Source organism: Balearica regulorum, chromosome 1, assembly GCF_011004875.1.
Source record: "Balearica regulorum gibbericeps isolate bBalReg1 chromosome 1, bBalReg1.pri, whole genome shotgun sequence".
Lineage (NCBI taxonomy): Eukaryota > Metazoa > Chordata > Aves > Gruiformes > Gruidae > Balearica > Balearica regulorum.
Window position 1 is genome coordinate 1,872,581 of NC_046184.1, and position 26,786 is coordinate 1,899,366.

At 51.5% G+C, this 26,786-nt stretch overlaps 2 protein-coding genes across 6 annotated transcripts in view; one reads left to right on the forward strand and one right to left on the reverse strand.

Annotated features, from left to right (window-relative positions):
• Positions 1 to 2,735: 2,735 nt before the first annotated feature.
• Positions 2,736 to 19,791, forward strand: GDI2 (GDP dissociation inhibitor 2). Its single transcript, XM_075755380.1, has 11 exons — positions 2,736 to 2,986; positions 11,165 to 11,272; positions 12,164 to 12,263; positions 13,545 to 13,679; positions 15,053 to 15,251; positions 15,629 to 15,760; positions 16,331 to 16,430; positions 17,384 to 17,555; positions 18,254 to 18,398; positions 18,661 to 18,715; positions 18,793 to 19,791. Exons 1-11 carry the CDS (start codon positions 2,942 to 2,944, stop codon positions 18,946 to 18,948), a joined length of 1,347 nt encoding a protein of 448 aa, XP_075611495.1. The 5' UTR covers positions 2,736 to 2,941; the 3' UTR covers positions 18,949 to 19,791.
• A 1,039-nt stretch (positions 19,792 to 20,830) lies between these two features.
• Positions 20,831 to 26,786, reverse strand: part of TASOR2 (transcription activation suppressor family member 2) — a 44,671-nt gene continuing 38,715 nt past the window's right edge. For 4 of the 5 annotated variants that reach the window (XM_075754922.1, XM_075755091.1, XM_075755261.1 and 1 more), the window contains 6 exons: positions 25,986 to 26,111; positions 25,300 to 25,453; positions 24,580 to 24,685; positions 22,369 to 22,550; positions 21,790 to 21,904; positions 20,831 to 21,574 (listed from right to left, as the gene is read on the reverse strand). In XM_075754922.1, coding sequence (XP_075611037.1) covers positions 21,571 to 21,574; positions 21,790 to 21,904; positions 22,369 to 22,550; positions 24,580 to 24,685; positions 25,300 to 25,453; positions 25,986 to 26,111 — 687 coding nt within the window. In that variant the 3' untranslated portion in view covers positions 20,831 to 21,570. Of the gene's footprint in view, positions 21,575 to 21,785; positions 21,905 to 22,368; positions 22,551 to 24,579; positions 24,686 to 25,299; positions 25,454 to 25,985; positions 26,112 to 26,786 lie in introns of those variants that run through there. The other variant, XM_075755008.1, reaches the window with a different exon arrangement.

Here is a 26,786-nt window from a genome sequence, read left to right on the forward strand (position 1 = left end):
ATTGCTGTTTTTGCTGTTGCTTACTCGCTGAAAGGTAAGAGCAATGGGTCTGGACACCTCTGTGTCCACAGGAGCGTGCTGCAAAATGCTGGGAAGAGCTCAACAGTGCTAGACCGCGTGTGTGCGAACCCCCCCGTCACGTTCCTGGCAGACATCTCGCGTGGAGAGACGGCGTGGGCGCCTGGTCCCTGGGGAGGAAGCCTGGGAGCCGGGCTCTGTGCCACGTGGCGCTGAAGGCAGCTCGAAGCGGAGCCCGGCAGCCAGCGCACGGCTTTGGCGTCATCCTGTTACGCCACCTCTTCTACCCCCAGCGCTGGCACTTGCTGGGGTCCCTGCAAACACTCCTGATCCTGCAGCCGTGGAAGAGAAGACCTGGTGCCTTCCTCTTGTAGGACGTGGTTGAGATACAGTAAGTAGAAGCATCTGGATTGGTAGTAGAAGTAATGTTGCAATGCTGTCAGAGCTCGCTAGGAGACCTTGCTGAAAGGGAAGGCATTTTGGTTTTAAATAAAATGGATTTTGCTCTGGCGGTTGCACCATCACACCCCCTCAAACTCACAAGCGCCAAGACACTCGTGCCCGAGTGGTCTAGCCAGGTTTCCTTGCGATGACACTGAGGATGAGGGACTGCAGCTATTGTGTCCTCGTCAGGTCTCGTGAGCTTTTCTTAGGTTGGCGACCATGTTTCGGTTTTGGATGTGCGCTTTTGTACCTCTTAGGAGCTGGTGGCGTTTTTCACTCCGTTGTGTCCCCCTTCTTTGTGAGTTAAAAGGATTCGTGCGCCGGCTGTTGTCTCTCAACCCTGGTGTCCCAACTAGCTGCTGGTAGACACGAGCCAAAAGCTTGAGGACCTGCTGCCCACGGTGCATCACCACCAACTTTTTGCCATCTCTTCTGCCGCTCCCACAGCCAGACCTTCCTGTTCAACCTGTGTCCAGGTCGGTCTCAACATTTCTACTGTTGGGTACGTCCATATGGACGTTGCTCCAGTCCTCCAAGCCAACCTGCGGCTGCCAATGAGACAGTCTGTCCCATCCCAAGCTGCTCGTGCTTGACTCATCCGACGGGGATTCGTGGTGGTGGCTGGTGCAGATCAATGGATCTCATCTCATGGATGTTGGAGAGGAGGTAGAAAACCTGCGCCTGCTGCTTGGGCACCAGAAACAGGCGTCCCTGAAGGGCCTGATGCTGCCGCCTGCTTATGGGTGTTTCTGTGCGTCGCCTTATGCAGAAGGTTTGTCCCAGTTCCTGGGCAGATATTGTCACCACCTCGCTGCCTGTCTGGCTTCTGGCATTGCTCCTTGCGTGCTCTCCCACCACGTGCTCCACACCACTGAGCCTTCACCAACGCTCTGTAAATGAAGATTTGATTTTATTTTTCTTACCTGGCTGTGAACGAGCTTGGTGCAAGATGCAGAGCCCAGCCCTACATAAGAAGCCTTCACCCTGGCACCTCGGGGCCGGCAACTCCGCTTTCCCCGGGGCCGTGCAGCCACGTTCATGTCTCCAGGCTTTGCTCCTCCAAAATTCAAGCCATTTAAAAGAAGATGCTCTGCTCTCCATCTGAGCCACCACGGCGGGGTTTCGGCTGCGTGACGGAGCTTCGCCCGGTTCTTCTCTGCCCCGGTGCACTTCTCTGCCGTGTGCATCCTGGGAGATAGGGGGGGACGCTGCTGTACGATCAAATTAAGATGTCTTGAGCCCTGCGGGTGTCTAATCCACGCTGCCGGCCCCGAGGCACATAAGCAGCTTTGCCGTGGCTGCTGCCTACGTGCTCCCTCCCTGGCTCGCTCCTCTTCCGCGGGATGCGGATTCATGGGGTGTTCAAACGGGCACGCAGCTGGGAAATTCCTACCTCACTTCAAGGAAAGGGGGGGGTGGCGGAGACTGGGTAGTGGCAAGGATTTAAAAAAACTCTTAAATGAAGGGAGAAAAAAAAAAAAAAAGCCCAAATCTCCTTAAAAATGTGCTGTCTCCTTTGCATCAGTGCTGCGCTGGGGTTTTGCTGCGGGTGGGGATTTGCTGCACGGAGTGTGTGATCCTGAATGAGAGCAAAACCTCTTTTTTTCACGTGTTTCGAGGTAAAAAGAGGGAAATGTGAGAGGTGACGCGTGCGAGAAGTGAAACCTGCGTTTGGGAAGTAGAAACACCCTGACGTACTCATCGGGTTTTGCCATAATTGAAGTGGCTGCCGTTAAAAGCGCGTCCCTGCGCTCCCTGGGACGGGGTGGAAAAGCACCGGCTCCGTTAGGGGATACCTGGGACCTGTGTGGGTACCCAGTGGGGCACCCGTGGGTGCTCTGCCCTGCACCCAGTGCCACCCTGGGGTACCCCGAGGGTGCCGACAGCGTCAAAGCCGCCCCGGCCTTGGTGGGGAGCACGCAGCAGGGCCATTTGCCAACGCCTGCCTACGTTCGCCTGTGCCTATTGCACAACCCTTGCACGCACGCGTGCGCGCACTCGTCGGGCACCCACGCGCCCTTTGCACACGCAGCACGTGCACACACGTGTGTCGTTCCCCCCCCCCCCCCCCCCCCCCCCGGCGGTGCTCGGCGCTGCACAAAACCCGGAGGGGCGGGGGGGGGGGCGGGGGGGGGGAGAAGAAGGAGGGAGCCCGGCGCAGCGTCGCGCATGCGCGCCGCGCCTCCACCACGGTGGCAGCGCCGTCGGTACGGCGCAGAACCCGCCCCCTAGCGACAAAGCGTCGAGCCAATGGCGGGAGGTGTTGGGTGGTGATTGGCAGGAGCACGAGCGGGAGGGGGAGGAACCTGCACCGCCTCCGCCCCCTCCCGGCGCGGTCTCTTCACGGCGGCGGCGGCGGCTCCATTTTCTCCCGCTCCCGCGGCCCCGCAGCGCCCGGCTCGTCTCAGCCCCGGCCGGCGGAGAGAGACCCGAGAGACGTTCCCCCCCCGCACCCCGCTCATCCCTTCCCTGCGCCGCCATGAATGAGGAGTACGACGTGATCGTGCTGGGCACCGGCCTCACGGTGAGGAAGAGCTGCCGCCGCCCGCCTGGGCCTCGGGCCTGCTGCGGACGGCCGCCGCCCTGCCGGGCCCCGCCGCCCCCCCACTCCCCCCCCCACCCCCTCCGGCACCTGGGTCCTGCCTGTGTCTGGTTCCCCCCTCCCCATCATTCACCCTGGGTGCTGATCCCCGCTCCCCCGGGTGACGGTGTCCTTTTGCCCATTTACCACCTGATTATCGCATCCCCCCCCCAGCCCCCGGTAGGACACCTGGGGTCTGTGCCCCCCCCCCCCCCCCCCCCCCAGCCTCGGGCACCCGGGTCCTGGTTCCCGCCCCTCTCCCCCGGATGCCGGGGTCTGTTCCCCAATATCTCACCTGATTATCACCCCCCCACGCACACCCGCTCAGACCTTGTGGTCCTTTTCCTCATCTGTCACCTCACCACTGTAGTTCCCTCCCAACCCCGGCTGGGTGCCTGGGTTCCTGCTTCCCCTCCCAAATATTACCCTGAGGTAACTGGGTCCCGCCCTCCCCCCCCCCAGACACCTGGGTCCTTTCTCCCATTGCTCATCTAAGATAGCACCCCCCCATCACTACCCCCTCCCCGCCCCCGCTTGCCCACCTGGGTCCTTTTCCCCTAACTAGACCCCCGAGCTGCGTTCTGGTTTTTTAATATGATTATCATAGCCCCTCATGTTTGGATCTCCCCCCCCCCCCCCCGACCCCGATCCCCCCCCCCGCCACCGCCGCCCCATGGGGCCGGGCCCAGCTCCCGAGAGGCCCCCGGTCCGCCGCGCTGCTTGTGGGAGGCCCCAGGAAATGCAGTTGTTTAGCGGAGGGAGGGCGGGGGGACGACAGACAATAAAACGCTAACGGGGATTTATTGCCTGATTAATTTTTTGAATTATTATTATTATTTTATTTTTCCCTTCACACACACACACCCCACACCACACCCCCCCCCCCCCCCCCCCAGTCCGAGGTGGCCGCAGGTCCATGGAGCCGTGCCCCCTCCCCGGAGCCGAGCCCAGCTTAGGGTGGAGGCAGACCTGGTTATCCCCCCCCTTCCTCCCCGCTCCGCCTTTGCAGCCTTCGGCTCTCCATCCAGCCCTGACTGCAGCAGGAGGGGGATGGGGAGGCGGGCGAGCCCTGCACGCCTGTCAAATTTGTCTGATTTCTCCCCCTCCTCCTCCAAAAAAAAAAAAAAAAAAAGGGAAAAAAAAATCCTCTCTAGCGTTGTCGCTTCATTTCGGTCATCCCTGAGGAAAGCTGACAGCTGATGGCACTTGGGGGTGCGGCGGAGGGAGGAGGATGAGCCATGGTGGGGCTTTGTCCTATTGTGGAGGATGCAGCCCGCGCTGCAGGCTGCTGAGGGAAAAAAAAAAATAAATAAAAAAATGGCAGTGTCGCTGCTCCTGAGGTTTGCTGGTGGGGCTTTCTTCTGGTTCCTGCCTTCCTTTGAACTGGGGAGATGCCTGGGGTCACCGCTAGCTTATCCGTTGCAGGTTTAGTAGGGGCTGAAAGGCGGATTGCAGGTTACAAATAAGAGGCATTGTTTGAAGAAGGGGGGGAAGAAAATCCAATATGGTGGAGAGGAGGTTTTCCTCGCTGTTAAATAGCCTTTCCTGCATTCGTTTCCTCCTGTTAACGGGGAGAGGTGGCTAGACAAAGAGATATCTTTGGGGTTGGCCGTGAGGGATTTCCCCCACTTCCCCTGTTGATGGTAATTGTAAATAGAAATACACGCGCTTCCTACTGTGGCTTTGGCACTGTGATTGCTGGGGGCCGCCACAGTGGTGAAAGCATCATGTCTGCTGACATAGGACTGGGGCACAGCTGCTTAAGGCAGATTTGTTTTATTATCCCCCTGTTTTGAGTATGGGAATAAGGGTAACAAAATCAGGATGTGGCACAAGGAAAATGTGCGGAGTGTGGGAGCGTTTTCCCAGCTGCTGCCGTAGGGTAAACTCAACTTTCCTGGTTGCTTTCATTCCTTTCTCTAAAGGAATGACTTATGAGGCAAAAGCTTCTTCCCTTTGATAGGGAAAGCTGCAGTCTGTCCCAAACCCTGTCTCTGGCTCACCAAAGCAGGGAAGCAGACTTATGGGGAGGTGAAATATAATGAGCTTCTAGGGAAGGGGCCTCCAATAGATCTGAGTGCAATTAAAATGTTAATTTATGCTTTAGAGTGAGCTGTGGTATCAGGTTGGTAAGCACCGTGCTTAATCTCAAACTGACAAATGCCAATGTAAATTTGACAAAAGGCCTCTTGTGAAATCACTTTTAAGACAAGCTAATGCTAATGATCAGCAGTTGAGTTAAAAGGAATAAATTATGGCTGTATTTTAAGGTGTGCTGACCAAACTCCAGAGTCTGAGAGCATGCAGGAGCGCTTATTTTGCTTCTGATGTGCAGGCTTCACGTCTGAAATACCAATTAGAGCAGGATGGACTTCATCTCAACTTGAGCAGCTTGTGTGGAAAAGCAAGTGAATGGAAACCAGAGGCCCTGGTGCAGCCAGGGTGTTCCTGATCCTAAAATGCACGGTGTTGGCTCAACCGTTGTGGCTGGAGAGTAGTGTCGGAGCAGAGCCTGGTTCAGGCTGGGCTACAGGATTCTTTCTGCAGTCAGATGAAGCATCAAACTGGAAGCTCAAAGATTGCTTCTCCAACTTTGGTCTGGTACCAGTGCTGGCAGAGTCAGGCTTCCTGAGGAAAAGGAACTGGAAAATGCTCTGCGTAAACACATTCAGTTTCTTTCCTTTTCCAAAGAGCCTTGAACTGTCGAGAAACTTCAGATGATATTTTCAACCACTCTTTCCTTAAAGCTAGCCCTTGCAGAAATGGACTGTAGTCTTCGAGTCCCGTCAGGCTGTTTGTGTCTCCTCTGCTGAAAAGCCTGACTTGCACCTCAGGTACCAATCTTGATGCTGCCTGAGCAAAATGAGATTAAACGGGGGTCCTGTTTTCTAGATACTTGAGTTTCTAGCTGCGCCCCTGAGGGCTGCCTATTGGGCTGTGCCCATCTTGCATCTTGTCCCATGAGACTTATCAGTCGACTTGTTCCAGCGTCCATCACTAGGACTTGTACAAAGCCCGTAAAATAGCTGTAATCCAGACCATCTGGGAGAGGATGCGAGCGGCTACTGATCTGGAGGGTTTTTTCTTTCTCTTTCCAAAGTGAAAGTTCAGTTGTTGGTTTAAAGAGGAAAAAAATAAATTGTCAGAGCCTTCGTAACAGAGCCACAAGTACATCTGTTGCAGTGGCCATCCTGGTTGGGTCTGCAGGACCATCGCTATGTAGGTGCACGAGAATGCTTGCATAAATTCCCCTTTTGGTGGATCTGAAAGCCCAATATGAGTATTTCAGGTGCTAATCTCTTCAACCAGTAATGAAGAGCTCAGGCAGCTTTAGGACTGGGATTACTGGCACTCAAAATATTTCTGCTTTTCCCTTCTGTATGCTAATTGGAGACCCCACTGCAGTGCCAAGCTTGTAAAGATATGTCTTAGCAGTATGGGGAAAAATAATCCCAGCGTGTTTTTAATCCTGAATTACTGCTGATACGACAGCCTCAAACTTAGACGAGGTGTAATTAACTTCGCAGTGCTCGTACAAGAGCGCCTTGTTCCTCCCAATCCCTCTGTGCCTTGAGCGGTGGTGAAGCATCAGGTCGTATGTACTAACTACAGGTGGGTCTGGCTGCCCTGGCACGAGACCTGGTAGATCGTCCAGCTCCTGTATTGTGGAGGTGCTGGTGGGAACGGCTTCTCCAAGTTGCTCAAGTCTTAACAGCTTTAAGATCCTTGACTTAGGCCGTGTGCATCGTGCATTGCAGATTAGGCAGCATCTTTCTCCAGAACTACTGCACAAACCCGTTTTTAAACTGGTGCGGTAATCGGCAGGCTTGGTGAACACCTAGTGCTTTTATTTTCAGACTTGTCTTTTCACTTCGCCTTAATTTACACCTCTGGTCTGGAAAGGGCTCAGTACTCGCTCATCGGGGCGTTCGGGAGTGGGATTTGTGCCCTCTGACAAGTGTTACCTGCTTTCTGTGCTCCAGACAACGTGGGTTATTTGACATGAACGTTGGGTGTAATTAAACTATCTTGTTTAGCCCCAGTACGTGAACAATGCCTTCCTGCTAGGTTTTCACTCGTTGCAGGCACCGGAGCGCTGAACTAAGCTTCTTACCTGCCAGCTGCCTCACCACGTTAAAGCTATATAAATCCATCGCAAAGATACAGATTCACTTTCTATAGGAGTAGGGTAGCCAAACTCTTTGGTTCAAGATATATTTAATCGTGTAGGCACAGGCCTCGTGGCTTAAAGAGCTTAAATAAAGAACCTCAGAGTGACCGCGAGGACCAAGTGGGGTGTCACTGTCCCTTGCATCATCACCGGTAACTGAGGGGATTTCTCAAGTGCAATGAATAATTGCTTTTGCAATTTGTATGGCTAAGCAGAGCTTTGAGTCTTGCTTAGTGGAGTCCAGCACGGTAGACGTAGCCAGCGTACGTTAAGAGGTGGAATAGCCTGGGTGATGGTAACGAGCTGTGCGTAATTTCTTGCTCACCACGGCACAGCCCTGTCTTTCTAAGAAAGGGCTCTTGCTGTGCCAGAACCCATTCCTGAAGACGAAGGGATTTTGCTAAATGTTTTGCACAGAATCCTTCCTCAGCGCTGTTAGATGCACCGACACTGGCTCAAGATTCTGTCGGTCTGTCTGAGCCTTTCTGAACTGCCGCCCTACTTGGAGAAAATCCACGTAAACCTACTTGCTTCCCTCGATTCCTGAAGGCTTTTGCCTGCAAAAAGGTCTATTTGTGACCAGTTCGTGCAAGCGATGGAGGAGCTGATGGCCTTAAGCAAGGATGGAAACACCGATACCTCCGACTTACCCCTTACTCCTGGTTTTTTTATTATGGATTTGTATCGAATGTGCTGTCTCTACGTTTCTGATGCGTGAGGCTCTCTGGTTCTGTGTTCTCTGGCCATTTGAAGCGGCCAAGCAGCGCTGCAGACGTCGATCGCTTAAGACTTGCTCTGTCACTCATTCGGCAACACAATGCGAGCTCTCGGCAGCCCATCGTAACCTGAACTGGCTGAAGCCGTGGATTATAGTAGCACAGCGTGACTGCAATTTGCACGAAGATTATGTTCAACCCCAGCTGGATACCTGGAGCTTTCTTTGCTGTGTCTTGGTGCCCTTTCTGCTGTCAGCAGCTACTCGGTTTTACCTGTTTGCACCGGGTTGATGGTTGTAATATGGTCAGAAAGCCACAGATTTGAACTCTGACGCTTCCCCTTTTTTATTTGCAGTCTAAACTGTCTCCAGCCCTTCCCTTATCGGTACAGGCTGTTTGTTTTCCTCGCTCCCTGACCCAAACGACATAATGACATATCAAGTGGTTCCTAGATGCAGAGTAGCGCACCAGTGGATGAGTATAGCCAGCGGTCAGCCAGCACAGCCGTCGAAAGGAATTGCTGAGCTGGGAGGATAAATCTATTGTGCATCTCGTGTATTTTATGACTGTGCCGTTGCCTCATTGGCCGCAAAGGGAAGTGACATTGAAGGACCTGCACAAGATTTCAACGCTTCAGGGTTCTGCAAGAGCCTGGATGATATAACAAACCTGTTAAATGAGCCTTGGATAAAATAGCATCCTAATACCTTCACCTCAAATCCCATATTGATGTTTAATGGGTACGAAATAAGATTGAAAAGGCTCTGAAGACCACTTATCTTCTGGTATCCAAATTTGCTTGAGCGACATGCTGGCAATTTGGGCAGACAACCTGTTGAAGGGATACACGCTCACTGGGAAGTGATGGGTGAGCTGTTCTGAGAAGACAGAGCAAGAAATGTTTTGAAGTTTCCTTAAAGGGAGGAAAGAAATCAGCTGACATCTGGACCGAAGAATGTAGCTTCTGCAGCTTTTACTGTAACTTCATCCCTACAGTTGATACTTATTTTGTTTTGAAGTCCTGGTTGGCTTCCTGATGGCTCAGCTCCAGCGTGGACGCTGGCAGTCCCGTACCACCATCTGGCAGAGTTGGTGAGCCAGGATTTTGGAAGATGTTCCAGGGGAAATAAAACCACAGGGTAGAGCAAAGAGTCAAACCAGAGCCCTTGTGTAGAGTTCTGTGAAATTTGGTTTAACTGACGAGATCACGCTGGCTAGTGGTGATGTACTTGGTGTGATAGTCCCACGTTGCCTGTGGTAAATCATTAACATTTTAACTGACACTATAAAAGCCGCCTGTACTTTCACTTGTGCAGTCACTCGGGCTTGTAGGGCTCATGGTGCTCTTGAGTAGCGTTTTAACGCAGGGTTTGGTGCAGCCATGTCTGCTGTAAGGGTCTCTGCTTGCTTCAGCCTGTTCAGAAAAAGTGGAGGGGTTTTGGAGGGCGTGAGGGATCTGGAGTCTATGGAGGATGGTATGGTGCTGGAAGGAGCAGCTGACAGCTCGCGGAGAGGTTTTGTGGGAAATACTGTAGCTAATTCCGTTCATGATCCGCGGGATGACCGTGAAGCCTTGAAATCACCCACAGCTTCAGGGATCAAACTCAGAGTGTCCCATTCTTGCCATGCATCGGGCAGGGCAGCTCTAGCTTTGCTCTTTGGGGCCTTGGCTCAATTACTGCGGCATCCTGGTGGGTAACAGGCTGGCCAGCAGTGCCTTGCTCTCCCAGCAGAGAAGATTTGCCCGTTGCCACCTGGAAGTAGAAGAACAGCAAGTCCTCACGCCAGCGAGGAACAAAATACCTCCTGCTACAAGCTGCCTTCACCACCGTGGGTTGGTCTTTGTTTGATGGAGTCGAAGATGGCTTTAAAAGCTTCCTTTACACCGAGGATTTACTGGAGTTAGGATTTGCAAGTCATGTAAACAATATACAGTGGGAGACTTTTTGTGTTATAACTGTGGTTTGGCTGAGTGCACTGATACCAGTATTAGCCGGCATCGCCATAACGTAGTTTAAACTGAGCCTCCTACACCCCGCAGCAGGGGGAAGTGACGCACGAGGAGAGTCCTGAGCGGGGTGAGCTGCGTGTGGAGTAAACACGAAGGATCTTGTGGAGACAAGGATCTCTGCCAGGAGGGCCAAGCTGCTGGTTCTCTTGAATGAACAGCTCCTAGGTGAGCAGATGTGCGGTGGTGGCATCTCTCAGCAGCTGGATGTGGGGTTTTACAGGCTGAATGGAAGATAACATGACGTGTGGCCTGGACCTACAAATTAGGTAATCTTGATGGTGAACGAGAACTCAATTGCAGATAGAATTTTGCCTTTGGAGAGAGTTGAGGCAGAGCAGGAAAGATCACTAAAACCCCCACGATAAACAGTTCTAAGCATGCAAGTATTCAAGTTTTTGTTAAGCTCTTTGGCTTCTGAATATTAAAGTTGGTGACTGGGTTAGTTACAAAGTTGTGTTTTAATGGGGGTTTAGCTTGCAGAGCAAGCTAAGGACTTGCATGGCTACAACTTGTGTTCCTCTGTGATTTGTCTCAGCCTCTTGCTGTTGTAGTCAGACATAGCAGCTGATCTGCTGCTATATACACACTGAGATTAAAAACACCGAGATTACTCTGAGCAAGGATAGCAAAGTGTCTACTGAGATAAAGCTCCCAAATGGCTTAATTTATTCTTTATGCTACCTCTGTCCTCTAAGAGTAGCTGTTGACTCTCTTCTGTGTCCCAGCATGGCAGATACCAAAGACTGAGGTTTTGAGGAGACTACCTGGAGTCCTTTAAGGCAAGGTTTTATGTTCCTGGTGTCACCCATAAATGAAGGTGCTGCCTCTCTGTGAACATCCTTAATTTGATTGCTGGTGGTTTAGGAGCGTAGATTTTCCTAATCTAGCCCAAATGCATGAACTTCCCAGAAATATCCTCGGAGGAGCCCAGATAGTTGGTGGTTGTGAAGTTAAAACATCTTGGTTGGCTCGCACAGAGCAGACAGCAAACCTAGGAAGGGGTTAATGTGTCTCAAGTAGAAGTCTTTCAGCATGCATGTCTGAATTCTGGAGTGAGGCAACTGGTGTGTTTGTTTTCAAAGGACTGTGCGGGCACCTTCAAATCTAGGCGTGCAGCAGGCTGTCTGAACATGCTCTTTGAGAGAGCATCGGTAGTAAAAATGGAAGGAGGCTCAAATGTGACTGAGGAGTCCCTTGCATCTTTTCGTTTCCTCTCTCTGTAGGAATGCATCCTCTCTGGGATCATGTCAGTGAACGGAAAGAAAGTCCTTCACATGGATCGTAACTCTTACTACGGAGGGGAAAGTGCATCCATTACACCCCTGGAGGACGTAAGTACGGAGGCTGACACCCGCCTATTGTGTCCTCCCCAGGCACATAAAGGGGGCTTTATTTCCAGTTACCCTAGGGATGGAGTTGAAGTAATTACTCTTTAGGTTTCCTTTGAGTAGGAATGTTTTATGGCACTTCCACACCAGATAATAGTGGGGGAGCAACCAGTATGTATGTTTACACTTGGCAGATAGCGCTTGTTTTCTGTAGTTCCCAGCTGAGATTCAAGCACACAGCACTTGAAACGATCGTTGAGAGGTATAACGCCCCACAGCTAGATCTTAAAACTCTTCGGGCCGGCGAATGTCGGCCTAACAAACGCTGTGCGCGCTCTGTGCCTTGATGCTACGCTTGGTCCTTGGTCTGCGAGCACTTCCAGCTAGAACTGCCATCTCATTTGGTTACTGCTTGCATCCTGTGATCACGTAGCCCCTAAAGCTGTTAGTGTGGCTGATTAATCAGATGTCAGGAAATCACTGCTCTCCTTGCTGCTTAATTGGGTTAAATATTTATATTGGAGAATATGATTTAAGTATATGGAGGAGCCTGCCCTCTCCTGAAGCGGGGGTTTTGATCAGATTACCTTTAGCTATGCTAAACGGTATTTCGGTTCAGCAGGTTGTAAATTCCCCAGCTTTTAGCCTTGGTAGAAGAAGGACTGGATGAGCAGAATAATGCTGCCCCATTCTTACTGTAAGAATTTACTGGATGTGCTTTGTGTATTGCATCAAAAAATCAAATTCAAGTTAAAACGCTGGCCAAAAGCTAGCTGTGAAGAGCTTATGTTCAGCTGGGGAGATGTGGGGGTGGAAAGTGTGTACATGTGTGGGAGAAATTATACCCATAGATATTTCCTCCCTGCTATAATAAGTTTTGTATTCTCTCCGAAGCTCTACAAAAGGTTTAATCTACCAGGAACTCCACCAGAATCTATGGGGCGAGGAAGAGACTGGAACGTGGACCTAATTCCAAAATTCCTTATGGCTAACGGTAAGCAATATTGAGCTCCCGAATCTGCCCCGTAAGCTTAGCCAGGGTTAGCGTTCAGTGCTGTAATCAAACAAACAGCCCTTCAGCTAGCTCTTTGTGAACTTGTTGAAGCATTAACCAAACAGCTGCGGAAAGCTCGCTCGAGCTGATCCGCGTGCGTTTGTGCCAGAAGCACCGCAGCTTCTGCTCTGTGACTTGTTTTGGCTGTGGACCTTTCAAACTCGGAAGATGGCTCCAGCTTGGAGTGTGCAGCAATGGCACATCCGGAAGGTTTGAACGTCCGTTTTCCAACATCCTCTCTTAATGTTTGCATTCCTAGTCAGAGTTAATGCCACGAATTTGTGCGTTGTTAGTCTTCTGTGGCTTAGGAAGAAACGGTTGATTGCCTGGTGACTGTTAATTCCCTTTGTTCCTATTTAATGGTTTGCAGACTCTGTCATCCCTTACTGATGCTACAAATCCTCGTTCTTTAATCGGTGTGTTCTAATACTGGGACAGGTCCTCTAGACCAAATCTACTGTCGGTGAAGTGGTTATCAGTGCAAGTTCAGGGGCAACTCCCTTTGCCAAATACCATCCACTTGCTGCTGGAATCCCTTGTCCCTGAAGCGTGAGGGGATAAATACATTGTGTAGTGCCAGTCATGCTCAAGACTAGTGAAGTGGAAGATTTGATCTGATTCCAGTCAAAGTTTGGTTACTCTGGTCTCAGCTTACTCTCAGCTTACTCTCAGCTTGCACAGGAGTTCCGTTGTGGATTTCTAAGGGACAGCATCCCTCTGGGGATGTGACAGCGGGTGGGGACAGGTAGGTGGGCATATGTTGGCATTAGCTGCTCACAAGCTGGGGCTAATCTGTTGTAAGTTAGCTGGACAACTAAACTGCAGGCTGTGTTAGGTCTGAATAGTGAGGATGAGGAGCTGCTGTGGTTCAAAGATGTGACCTTGTTTGTCATGTTGAGTGTGAATGAAGTACAAAGAGCAAAAGGCAGCAGTGTTCTGCAGCGGATTAATGTGCTGCAGGATGGCTTTTACTCAGAGGACTGATGGAAGCTGTTAATTGCCTGTAAGAAAGCCTTAAAACTGCCTAATAATTGCACTAGTGAGTATCTGCCACACCCCGTCTGTTACACAAAGGTGTAAGAGCTGTGTGGGTTGAACGTAGCGAGGCAGTTGAAGGGTTTGCTGTGTTGGAAGAACTGTCTGCCTTGTGAGAAGCACTGTCTCCCTCTTGGCGTCTGGCTGCAGACCAGCTGGTTGACTTGTGCCAAACCTCCTTTCCAGGTCAGTTGGTAAAGATGCTGCTCTACACAGAAGTCACTCGCTACTTAGACTTCAAGGTGATCGAGGGGAGCTTCGTCTACAAGGGAGGAAAGATCTACAAAGTTCCTTCCACTGAGGCAGAAGCCTTGGCATCCAGTGAGTAGTCGCACCTTGCTTTGTTTCTTCCCGAGGCTGCCATTTTCAAACAAAGGCAAGACAAGTCTCTGCCACCCACATCTCGGGATATTCTGTGCTCATGTAGAAAAGGAAATCTTGACCCTCCTCACGTGGTGCTGTGTGTAGACACCATCTCAGTAACAAGCTGTGCTTAGCGTAGGATTCTTTCGCATCTCGTTTGACTTCAAACACCACTTGCAGTGTGAGTCTTGGGCTTCCTGAGCCTTGAGTTACTGTTTGCTTGGAGCTTTCAAATGGAGCCGGTCAAGCTGCCTGTTCTGTGGCTCATCTGGTGAGAATTTGACAGTATTTTACTTCATCAAGAGGTTACGTTTGGGGCTTACGCTCCCAGCTCTGCCATAAATATTTAATGTTGGGTCCTTGTTGGACGGAATCACGTGCGTGCGTGAAAAATGTTGCATTTGTCAGCAGACAAATTGGAATGACTAATTCTGTTACGTGGCACCTAGCTTAAATCTTAAGTGTTGTCTACTTAAATTTCACTCTTCAGATAAAACTACAGCATTCATAGTAGTGCAGTGAAATACATTAGGAGCTGGCAGAGGGAAGTCCGTTAGCTTCAGATGCAGGATGTATGTAGTAGCATCTCTGAAAAATCTCGTGATAAAGTGACTCCTGCACATAAGGCTCCCGGTACGTAGCTTGTCTGTATGTTGGAGCCTTCCTCACGGCAGATATTCCTGTTTGCTGTGAAGTAACCGGTTGTGCCTTCAATTTTGGCTGCGTTGTTGTCTTGTAAGGAGTCTCTTAAGAGATTCGTACTGGCCGAAGTAGGAGGTGCTGTCTCTGCCTTTGTGTTCCAGCAAGTCTGGTCTTGCTTCTCTAATTTGTAGAAAATTAAAATGCCTAAACGGTGCCTTGTCCAATCTCGTGTTTGAAGTTTTGACCCTCGCAGCACTTTGCTAGTTCCTTGGTGAGGCTGCATGAGAGCCCAGCACCGCTTGCTTTGATCGTAAGTGTCGTAGATGCTAAACACAGGTCTCTGCTTAGGGAAGCTGAGGTTGGGCTTTACACCGGACCAAGTGGAAACTGCTTTCTGAGCTCTCCCCCAGCTGGGAGTAGCGTGTGGAAGCCACGTCTTGAAAAAAAGTTGGCCGTACCACCTCTTGAGATCCAGTACGCCAGGACAGCTGCTGGCGCAGGCCGCCTTGGCAGATGTTTGCGTGTCTCCTGCTTGAACAGAGCGCCTTGGTTAGCCCTCAAGGCCCAACTCCGCCTTATTGAGTGATGTTTGAAGCGCTCCGCAGTTCTTACTCGCTTCCGATACTCTGTGGCAATGGAAAAGCCGTTTAGTAGCTGTGGGAGTTCTTGACAAAATACCTTGTTTTTAGGCTTAATGGGCTTGTTTGAGAAACGCCGGTTCAGGAAATTCCTAGTGTACGTTGCCAACTTTGATGAGAACGACCCCCGGACTTTCGAAGGCGTTGATCCCAAGAAGACCACCATGCGCGACGTGTATAAGAAGTTTGACCTGGGGCAAGATGTTATAGACTTCACGGGCCATGCCCTCGCGCTCTACAGGACTGACGAGTAAGTGTGGGTTCAGTTGCTCCCCCAAAACTGGCTGGGGTGCTGGGTGTTTACAGCACAGGCCCTGCAAATTGAGGGTAGGATGTCTTGGAAAGTGTTTCTGCTCCCGAGTGCTGCGTCAATCTTCAAATACTGGGTCCTGCTGATGGAGTATTTAAAGTTTGTGGGTTCCTGGGGTTAACGAAGAATCTCTTTCCTGAATTAAACCCCCTTGTGACACTTAAGTGCTTCCAAAAAACTTCTGGGGAAATACTTGCCAGGAGCAGCTGGAGGGTGGGGAAGGAAACTTCACGGGAAGTAAACATTTTGCTCTCTGAGTGTATTCTGCTCTAAGTCTTAGTTTATGATGTTGCAAATCATCTAACTGCCCTCTCCAGCTATCTAGATCAACCATGCCAAGAAACAATCAACAGGATTAAGCTGTACAGCGAGTCGCTGGCTAGATACGGTAAAAGCCCGTACCTTTATCCCCTCTATGGCCTTGGAGAGCTGCCCCAGGGATTTGCAAGGTGAGAACTTGGTTTTGGGCTCTAGTGTTTTCTCAGTCCTGCTGTGGTACCTGGTGAGGGATCTGATGTGGGGAGTCCGTGCTCAGGCTTCCAGAACGTGACGCCGCGTAAAACCACTGTGGTGGTTAATGGTTTTCTCGCTGTTTTAATTGAGAAGCCATTCCTCCACGTGAGATTGCTTCTTTCTGGGCTTGTTTACTGCGATTCCTGTTAGTGGTGGTAGTTCTGGGTTTGCTCAGAGATACTGTTTGCAGCATGTTGTCTGTCAAAGAAGTCGGATTTGTCCTACCTGGTGGAGCCTGCAGCTCTGTAGGACTGTTTGGGTTGCACCAAGCAGATTCTTTCTAGCTGGAGGTAATTTCAGCTATAATTTGCTTCGAATACCAGCTGATGCCTTGCAGAAAGAACAGCAGACAACATCTGCTGCCTAGAGGTTTAAGCAGCGTATTTTGAAGAGGTTTAAGGCTCGTGTGTGGTTTGTCCAAGTGGAACAGAAACAAGGGGTTGGAAGGGCTGTTAAAAACCAAACGTGCACCCGTGGAACGTGCTGAAGCGGCTTTACTCTTGCAGGCTAAGCGCTATATACGGAGGCACCTACATGCTGAACAAGCCCATTGAAGAGATCGTGATAGAAAATGGCAAAGTGGTTGGTGTGAAGTCTGAAGGGGAGGTACGGTACCTTCCGATTCTTTCCTTACTCCCCACCCTGCAGCTTGCCTCTTCAAATTGAGGCTGTTGGTCACCAAGACGAACATACGCAATAGAAAACTCCTTATCAAAGCCCTAGGACCAAAAGCGCTTGGCTGGTGCTGTGTTTCCTCGTGCCAGCTCACGGTGAGGAGTACGGTACAATAGTGCTACTCCAGGAGTTGAAGTCCTCATGGAGTGGCAAAGTTGTCTTCTGAAAAAATCAGGCTGGCTACGCTGGAGCGGAGCTGCTCGCTTGTGTCTAACCCGGGTATGGAACCAGCTCTGCCCTTGACATTAAGTATTTGCTGCTCAGAGAGCTGGCACCCAGCCTTTCTGCAGCTTCTTCTCAACCTGGCAATAGCAAACTAGCGAGAGTGCTGCTTGGAAGCTATAAATGTGCTCCCAGCTGGAGCGGGAGCTTCGCGGGACAGTTTAGCGCTGGCTGTAGGGTAACGTGTCCCTTCTGGGTAGGGGATGACGCGTCCTGGCTAGCAGTGGAGGTGATAATCCATGCTATAGACTGATGTGCCCGAGTGCAGGCTTTCTGGAGGCTTCAAATTGGTCAAATACTGAATTATTACTGTAAAAACGAATTCTGAGGCGAACCGGTCAATTCTTTTTGGTTCAGCCCTGGGCACAGCAAGTTATGGTCCTAGACTGGAAGGACTGGAGTGTTCGATGACTCTGTAGCAGTCAGAGCTTAACTGTGTGCTGAACGTCAAGGGGAAGATGCGATCGACGACGCAGCTCTGCGTCATCTCAGAGCAACGCGCTGAGATTTGGATTGCCCAAGTTGAAGCATGCTGTTGGCGGTGAAATAAGAACCTGGTGCAGGAACAGCCGCTTCAAACTGCTCTTTTTTTTCCCCAAATTGCCTGGTTCCTCACCTCTGGCGCTCCGCGGTGGTCATTCGAGGTCCATCTGTCTCTGCAGGTCGCTCGCTGCAAACAGCTCATCTGTGACCCCAGCTACGTCTCGGACCGCGTAACGAAGGTCGGCCAAGTGATTCGGGTAATCTGCATCTTGAGCCACCCGATCAAGAATACAAATGATGCCAACTCGTGCCAGATCATCATTCCACAGAATCAGGTCAACCGAAAATCAGGTGTGTAGAGAGCAGGGGCTGCGGGGGCACGCGCGGGTTCTCTTCGCGCTCGGCTTGAGGCAGAAGGGGTTGTTAAATGGCCTTGCACCAAATCCATGGCGCGGCGAGATGTGAATCAAACGGGGAAAATGGCATTTAGTGCCATTCCTACGGCAGACTTCTCGTCCAGAAATCCTTTAGGCCCCAGCGAGGTTGTGCTTCAGTTGAGGGCAGCGGTGAGGGCGGTGGGAGGAGCTGGGGTGCTTGTGGCTGGAAAGTCGCGTGAGGAGCCCGCTGAGGGAAGTGCCCCAGCCTGGGAGGAGTGGGTGAGGAGCACGGCGGGGGGTGCTCTGGGAGGGGATGAGGACTGCGTGCAGGAGGGGAAACGCTTCCTTGCCCTTGAACGGAGGGGTGGGCTGGTGCTGGGGACCCCACTGGCTTTCAGGAGCCATCACGGCCACAGGGAATTGAGTTTTGGAGGGCTCACAGAGTTGCTCCTGTCCAGGGCCCTCAGCCAGGAGGCTGCAGGCGTGTAGGACTGCAGGGCAAAGACGAAACGCGTTCTAGTGTGGTCTTAAATGAGACGATCAGGTTGGAAGCGTGAGGGGAGCAGGAAGAGGCGTGCGTGTAAGCTAGAGGAGGCTTTTGGGACCAGCCCTGACCCAGGTCGCCGGCTTGCCTGGCCCACGCTGACCCGCCGCTGTGACGTGCTTCCCCAGATATCTACGTCTGCATGATCTCCTCTGCGCACAACGTGGCAGCGCAGGGGAAGTACATTGCCATTGCCAGCACCACCGTGGAAACCGCGGACCCAGAGAAGGAAATCAAGCCGGCCTTGGACCTCTTGGAGCCCATTGAGCAGAAGTAAGCCCTCGACGAGCCCCCTCTCCTCCTTCTCACCTCGCCGCTCTCCGCTGCGAGTGCTTGGGCCTGAGGCACGAAGGCGGAGGGGGGCTGAGGGCCGTTTGCCTGGATGGAGGTGTTGAAACTCTGAATTTCCTCTGCGCCTTGACCGCTTACGCACTGGGCAGAGCGATGCCCTTAAATTCAGCCGTTCTTGCGCCCGTACTGATGCTCTAAAACCATTCTGAAGCTTTTTTTTTTTTTGTTGTTTTCTCCTTTCCAGGTTCGTTAGCATCAGTGACCTGTTCGCACCGACCGACTTGGGAACCGAAAGCCAGGTTAGTAAGTGTCGAGCTCGCGTTTGAGGTGGTGAGGGAGAGGGGGCTCGACGCTAAACCGCTGCTTCTCTTTCCAGATCTTCATTTCTCGCACCTATGATGCCACCACTCACTTTGAGACGACGTGCGATGACATCAAAGATATTTATAAGAGGATGATGGGATCAGAGTTTGACTTCGAAGAGATGAAACGCAAGAAAAATGATATCTATGGGGAGGAGGAGCAGCAGTAATGAGAATCTCTAATTAGGAGAAATTTAAATCGGCTAATATGAATATATAAGGAACTTAATGAACACTGTATGAAATTCAATATTGTAAGGCCTGCTTTTGTAATCCCATCTCTGAGAGATTGAAGAGTACTGCACTGGTAATGTTCCCCTTTTGGATATCATGTGTTAATTATTTCATTCTAGTAGGGCTGCTGTCCAGAATCTGGCAAATTACTGACTGATTTAACGACTAACCTCGTAAGCGAAAGGCAGACTGAACCTTTTTTTTTTTTTTTTTTTTTTTGCAGACGTAGATGTTGGTGCAGATTTGAAATAACTCATTGACAGCTGTGTCTTACCTTGTCTTTTTAATCATTTGTAAACGTCCTTCACAATTATGTGCTTCTGGTGAGCTAGTAGATGTGACGGTTGTCACTCAAACCTGATATCAAGGAAAATAGAAACTGAGCACTCCATTATTGTGGACAGCATCCCTAAAATCTCTTCCCATCAATCTAACTCTGTGGCAAGTTGTATTATGGACAAAGCCCACATCTATTGTAGCAGCAAATGTTGGCTTAGTTCTGGGCACAGAACTTAACCTCCACTTAAGCTTCTAAAACTGTTTACATCGGTTGGGACACAGCTGTGCCTAAGGCTCCTTTGTGTTTTAATCTTAATAAAATTGAGAGAACAAATTACAGAGCAGGCAAGATGTGGAAGTATTTTTCTGTACCCTGGTGGCTTCTCGGATGGACCAAACAAGCGCTGCGGTATCGATATGACAGAGCCTGTGCTTCTCGTGTCTCCTGAAGGCTCCAAATGATTTCTGTACTGCGAAGTAAAGCCAAATTCTGGAAACCAGTCCTGTGCTCTGGTCTGATTCACTTCAGTTGTACGAGCCATCTCCTTTTCGAGATCCCTTGGATCTCTGCCCACCAGGCTTGAAACGGGAGCGGTGCAGGATGTTTCTTCCTAGAAAACAGGCTCAGACTTCCTCGGTTGGGCTCCCCAGCTGCTCTCGGGGCTGCTTCTGCCAGGGGAGAAGATGCAGCGGCACAAGGCTCGTCTCCGTGGGTAGGCGCAAGCGCGTTCGCTCCCTGCAGCCACCCCCTGGTGCCTACACCCAGAAATAGCACTCGCTTGAAGCAGTAGTAAATCATTCTTGCTCTTATGGCTCCTGTACGGGGCATTCATCGCTTTCTCAATAAGAAATGAGCCTTATTCAGCCCCTGGCTCCGATCTCGCAGCCTGAATCCTGCTGTCGGGCGGCAGGAGTAGAGCAAGGAGCGGGGCTTGTGTTTATGTGCGGCAATGCTGCGTGCCGGGAAAAATGAGAGAAATGCCTCGGACCAGCTTTGTCCTGCCCTCAGCTGCTGCGTGCAGCCAGGTAGGGCGGCTGGTGAAGATTCCTCCTGCCCCTCGGCCGTAGCTGTGTTGCCCTCATGCCGCTGCTGAAGAGGAACCGGATCTTTGACCGCATCTCATTTGCAAAGCGGGGCTGCGCTAAACCCGGCCACGGCCGCCCCTTCCCTTCCTCCCTCCCAGGGTTTAGGGGCTTTTGGCACTTCCTCTCCCCGGGGGGCCAGTTCCAGGAACCGCCTTCCCTGTGCTGCTGGAGTGAGGTGCGTAGTGCTGCCTGGCCAACTTCTCCCTTGCCCTGCGCTTCCTCTCTTGAGTTGCTTCAAGTGCTCACGGCCACCAAACGAGCTCCTTCCCCTCAATGCTTTGGTTACCCTCCTCTGCTGTAAGCCGGTTATTCCTCCGGCTCTCGGTACACCTCTCCCTTGGGGACAGGAGAGGCTGGGTGCTGTGCAGGAGACCCAACCCCAGAGGTTTTGTTTTATGAAACGCTATACAAAGTCATCCCGTATATAACATCTTGCATCCTTTTATTTAAAAAAAAAAAAAAAAAAAAAAGACAACTGTGTCGTCCACATCCATAGATAGGGGATCTTAGAAACATCTTTAACACGACATTTTCTTCCCAGCATATGTTTGAGCTACCATAAATAAGAGCTGTTTGTTCTTGTACCTGTTGTCCGGCTAGTGACAAGACTTCCACGTGCTGGAATGTGCTCGAGTCCCAGCAGTGAAACGGTACCAAGAGGCGATGGGTGGGGGGGGGGGTGAATTGAAATGTAGTGTGGGGCGGGTGGCTGCAGGCTTGCCGACAGGCGGGCAATGGCTGCTGCCGCCCGTTTAAAATCTACAGCCACCCCCAGCAGCTAACGTGTGCGTCTTGCGTACAGTATGTATAGCTACAGCCATGTGGAAAAATGCATTTATTATTGTGGACTCGTTCCTAACGTTCAAGTAAACGGCTGGTTTTTTTATTTTTAGTTTCCTATTTTTTTTTTTCCAATGCACTAATCACCTGAAAACACTCCAATAACTTAAAACTGCATCATGTTAAAGTAACCTCTGTCCTATATGCAACTTGGTGGCAGGGAGTAAATCCCTGTGAGGATTTGCATTAACCATCTTTAAATAATTTCTATATACAGAACTAGAACCACCCTTCCCCTGCCGCCTCTCCCCGCACAGCTCCCACTGGGCACCGGGGTCGTCCCGCGGAGGACCAGGATGCCCCAAACCGGTGCTGCGGGGCCCGGGGAGGAGCCGTGCCGTGGCTTCGCTTCGTCACCTGCAACACAGAGACGTGGCACGGGTTACTGCTCCGTTCCCCTCCTCGCTCCGGCAGCACCGACGTCTCGCAGAGCTGCCCCAAGAGAAGCGCTGTTCCGTTTCCCGTTGCCGGCAGGGCCAGGCACAGCTTTGCCACCCTGCAGCCAACTCGGGAACTGCTCTCGGCGTTTTTGGAGGAGAAGGGGGGGTCGATCCCAAGCTCCCTCCCCTTACCAGTAGCTTCTTCTAAACGGAGCAGCCGCTTTCTCCACAGTCCCAAGGAAGGTTTTGACATCAGCTACGAGGATTCCTTTGCTTTCAAGGGCCTCCCTGCTGCCGCTGGGCTTTTCTGCAAAGGAAGGAGTGGCACCGTAATTCGAACAAGTGAAGGAAATTGTTCTGAAACCCACAGAAAATATCCCCAAATCCCACTGCAGTTATTCCATTTTGCAAATGCGAGCAGATTAACAGTGCCGCTTTGCAAATAAACCGCCTCAGCCCAGCAAGGCCAGAATTAGAGTGTGATGTAAAAGCCATCCACAGGCTCAAAAAACTGCCAGAATTTAGCAGACCTCTCAAAAAAACCCCAACCAAACAACGACAACCAAAAAAAAAAACCACCCCTGCTCATTTTGCCTTTTACTGCACTGACTCACAATGAATCACTGGCCACTCTACCTGTGATTCTAGCGGAAATGGGAGCAAACGGAGCGTTTCTGGGTCCCTCCTCCACAGCCTCCCAGGCCAATTTCAGCCCGTGTTTGTGGGGGTTGAGGGCACCAGCGCAGGGCAGCGCCCGGAGCCCGTCCTTACCTGTGAGATACACAGCGAACCTGGTGCTGACGCGCTGAACCTGCAGGTTCAACAAGCACTTGACGTACTCGGCTTTGGGGGCCGACCCGAAGTCGCAGGCGTGGTAGTGCAGCACCTCGATGAGATCGGTGCCTTGACACGATTTCAGGATCAAGTGCTTCTTGCGGGCGTTGGCGTCCACCCTGCCGGGAGAGGGGCAAGGTGAAGCGGCGAAGGGTTTCACCCCTGTGTACCCTCCCAGGGAACGAGCGGGTACGATGGGACCTAATACACCCTGGGGTGCACCCTGGGGTGCATTAAGAACAGCGTGGCCAGCAGGTCGAGGGAGGTTCTCCTCCCCCTCTGCTCTGCCCTGGTGAGGCCACAGCTGGAGTTCTGCGTCCAGTGCTGGGCTCCCCAGTTCCAGACAGACTGGGAACTACTGGGGAGAGTCCAGCCGAGGGCTGCGAGGATGAGGAGGGGGCTGGAGCATCTCTCGTATGAGGAAAGGCTGAGAGACCTGGGGCTGGTTAGTCTGGAGAAGAGAAGGCTGAGAGGGGATCTGATCAATGCTTATCAATATCTAAAGGGTGGGGGTCAGCAGGATGGGGCCAGACTCTTCTCAGTGGTGCCCAGCGACAGGACAAGGGGCAACGGGCACAAACTGGAACACAGGAAGTTCCACCTCAACATGAGGAAAAACTTCTTCCCTCTGAGGGTGACTGAGCCCTGGGACAGGCTGCCCAGAGAGGTTGTGGAGTCTCCTTCTCCGGAGAGATTCCAAACCCGCCTGGACGTGATCCTGTGCGACCTGCTCTGGGTGATCCTGCTTTAGCAGGGGGTTGGATGAGATGATCTCCAGAGGTCCCTGCCAACCCCTACCAGACTGGGATTCTGTGATTCTGTGAATCTGTGACCTGCCTTTCCCCCACGTGTGCTTCTTCCAGCCTCACGGCTGCTTTTACGCTTGCTACCTCGCACTAAATGGAGCCGGCAGGAGCGTCACTTCATGCAGCCGGAAAACAAAATGACGCCTTGCTCGAGGCAGCGCCAACAGACTGCGGCTCATTATCCCACCACAAAGGAGTCAAGTGATGCCATGTGAGTGCCATTGATGGAGCACAAAGTAAACGCTCCTCAGCATCATCCGCTCCACAAGGTTGAGTCCTCATCTCATAGACTGCGATGAAATACCCAACCCTGAGTTTCTGTGACATCTCACCACTCATGGACTGACGAACCAGGTCTTCAGAAGGATTACTGTGTGCTATCACTGTAACGGCTGAGCGTGGAGAGGATTTGAGACCTCTCCCCATTTGTTGTAGAGTTTTCTGCTCAGACAGAAAAGACCAGTTTCATCTCTGTTGGCAGGTCGTTACTAGAAAGCTGTCCTGGTGCTAACAAAGGCAGCCTGCCTGATAAAAACATTCCCCTCTGACTTTAAACACAATAAAAGCAGGACATTTCAATAGACAATATTTGTTGTCTTTTCTTTTTCAAATTGCATCATTTAAATACACACTGTTGCAAATAACTTAAAATACGTAGCAAATACCGACAGGAGAATTTCTGCTTTTCCCAGCAGGGTTTGATTTTACGCACTCCCCCCGACACCCTGGTTCCTCTCCACATTACAAACTCAGAGCTCCTCGTCACTCCCCCAAATCTCACACGTTGATGAGACAGAAACAGAAACAGCGAAGAGAGCGTGCAGCTCCTCAAAGGAAATCTGTTCCTCTCCTCCAGCCCCTTGCAGGCTGCAACGCTCACAGAGGGCATCTCTGCCAAAAAAGAGGGGGGGGGGAACGGCCTTATGGAGATACAGCGGGGTGCACGAAGCAGCTGCCAGAGCTCTGCCTCATCCGGGATCACGTGCAAGACGCAACGTTTCAGGCCATCTGATCCTCTCCAGGTCCCATGTCCTGCTGCTCCATCTCGTATAAGCACAAAAAAAAAAAAAATAATCTATCGCACTTTACTTGCTAGCGCGCGAATGCTGACCTCCGGCAATTCCAGACTTGAGGCACAAGGTCTCTCACTGATAAGAAAAGTTCTTATTTAAACAAAAATTTTCAAATTCAGCTTGTAATAGGCCAAATCCCAACCAGAGGCCCCAAACTTGCCCTGTGTCCCCGCACTGAACAAGACGCCGCCCTCCACCACGGTGGGTTCGTCCTTGCTGCGGTGATGAGGACAGCAGGGACGAAGGGGCTGCCACCGCGGAGCTGTTACCTGGCGTCTTCTCTGAGCTTCTTGCTCTCCTTGTAGTGAAGGAGCCACTTCCACCTCCCGCTTCTGTTCAGCTTCTCCAGCACCTTCACCACCTCTTTCAGTTGGCCTGGGGAGAGAGCAAGAGCCAGAGGGTAACCAAGGGTGGAAAGGGTCCCTGGGTGTCTCTGGCCCAACCCCTGCTCAAAGTTGGGCCACCTGAGGTTGCTCAGGGCTTTGTCTACGTGAGGTTTGAATATCTCCAAGGATGAAGATTCACAGCCTGTCTTGGTGTTTGGACACGTTTGCTGTGCAATTTTTTTCCCTCTTAATATCTAATAGGATAAAAGCAACTTGTCCCCATCACCTCTTGTCCCATCACTGCGCATTTCCAGGAGGAGTGTGGCTCCGTTTTCTCTGCCCCTTCCTACTAGGGAGCCGAAGACAGGAGCAAGGTCTCCGCTCTGCCCTCCCTTCTCCAGGCTCAATGGCCTTGTACAACCCCTGCTCCAGCCCCTGGCCACCTTGGTCACTGTACTTAAGACGCTTTGGGGAGCCCTGACCTGGACCCACAATCCAGATGGGGTCTGAGGTGTCAAAGAGAGGGAAAGAATTGTCCTCGCTAAAGCAGGAGCCAGAGGAAGCCAAGGGCAAGTTTTTGGAAGGTGTCGGCAAACCAGAGGACAAGGCCGGGAGCCGACACTGTGTGTCTGCATCCAAGCGAGAGGCCGCAGCGAGACTCACCCAGCGTTACCGTTTCCAACACCTCATCGTCCGACACCACGAAGCCACCGGTATGAAACAGCTCCTGGTACGTGTGACCTGTTATATCTTCGGGGCTGTCCAGTCCGGCGAACATCACGTTCGGACAGTGCTTTAGCTTCAGCAAGCACGGGACCTGCTCGAGACAGAGACGCTTGAAACGCAGCTGCGTTTCAACAGCGTTTGCACTTCTCTGCAACTCACACCCGCTCCTGGGAGACCCGGAGGACCCACCCCATCCTCGGTCTGCGTCACCCCAACACTCGTGTCTCCGCAGCCCAACGGCAAAGCCGTGGACAGCAATACAGGGAGTCTGAGGAGCGTCAGTCTGCTGCAATATTCACTGGAGCCCACGAGCCAAAGCCTGGCTGAACTGCTCCGTTGTTACAGAAAATAAGCCTGGCCTGATTACTTTGAGCTGGGCTACTCCAAGTGATGTTATTCAGCGATCACAAACGGAGACAGAAGACAAGCAGAACTGACAGGCTTCATGTTTTTTGAGATATTTGTTTTTAACAGCTCTTCATGAAGCACTGTGGAGAGAACAGTGCATCTGCAGAGACTGACAAATCTACAGCGACATACAATGTAAAATTTAAAATCTTTAAAGCGGATCCTGATATTCAGGAATGATGCTGGTAGAAACAAAGGACGGACTCGGGCCTTACATTGTGGATGTGTGAGAAAATGTCCTCATTCCTGATGACGACAAGCAACCTGTCAGCGTCCGAGTGCTTTGCTTCGCAGAAGCTCAGAGGTTCGATCTCCACGCGGCCGTCTTTCTTCAGCAAGGTCTGAAACAGAAATTGTGTGAGAAGGTTTGCATGGAGCATATCTTTACAGCAGCGGTGCCATGCTCCCGGCACACACGTTCCTGGGGACAAGGAGAGAGGAACGAGACTGCCACCCCAACCAGGGCACCTCGGTGTCAAGGGCAGCCTACGGTGTCTGTCTGTCAAAGTCACTGCATGTCCAGGTTTAGAAAACGCCCTCGAGCATTTCATCGTACTATGAATCAGGCCTCCTTGCTATTTCGGAGCAGCAAATCCTTCCATGCAATCACCCTCCCCGAGTTTCCAACGCTTTAAAGAGAGCTCAAGCAAAAGCCATCTTGGGGGGGGGGTTTGAGTTTGGGCTGCTCCTGCATCAACTCTGATCTGCTGTGGCCTGGGGAATGTTCAAGTGATAGGACAAAGGGAAATGGCCTCAAGTTGTGCCGGGGAGGTTTAGATTGGATATCAGGAAAAATTTCTTCACCAAAAGGGTTGTCAAGCACTGGAACAGGCTGCCCAGGGAAGTGGTTGAGACACCAACCCTGGAGGTGTTTAAAAGAGGTGTAGATGTGGTGCTTAGGGACGTGGTTTAGTGGTGGGCTGGGCAGTGTGAGGTTGGACTCAACGATCTTAAAGGTCTTTTCCAACCTAAATGATACTGTGATCCTAATTTCTGGCGGTGGGAACCGAGATGAA

What these genes read in the sequence shown, in the direction of transcription:
- GDI2 (XM_075755380.1), top strand. Translation starts at nt 2,942, where the DNA reads ATGAATGAGGAGTACGACGTGATCGTGCTGGGCACCGGCCTCACG. An exon ending in CTGCCCCAGGGATTTGCAAG is followed by an intron (nt 15,761 to 16,330) that starts GTGAGAACTTGG and finishes TTACTCTTGCAG; the next exon opens with GCTAAGCGCTATATACGGAG. An exon ending in TCAGGTCAACCGAAAATCAG is followed by an intron (nt 17,556 to 18,253) that starts GTGTGTAGAGAG and finishes GTGCTTCCCCAG; the next exon opens with ATATCTACGTCTGCATGATC.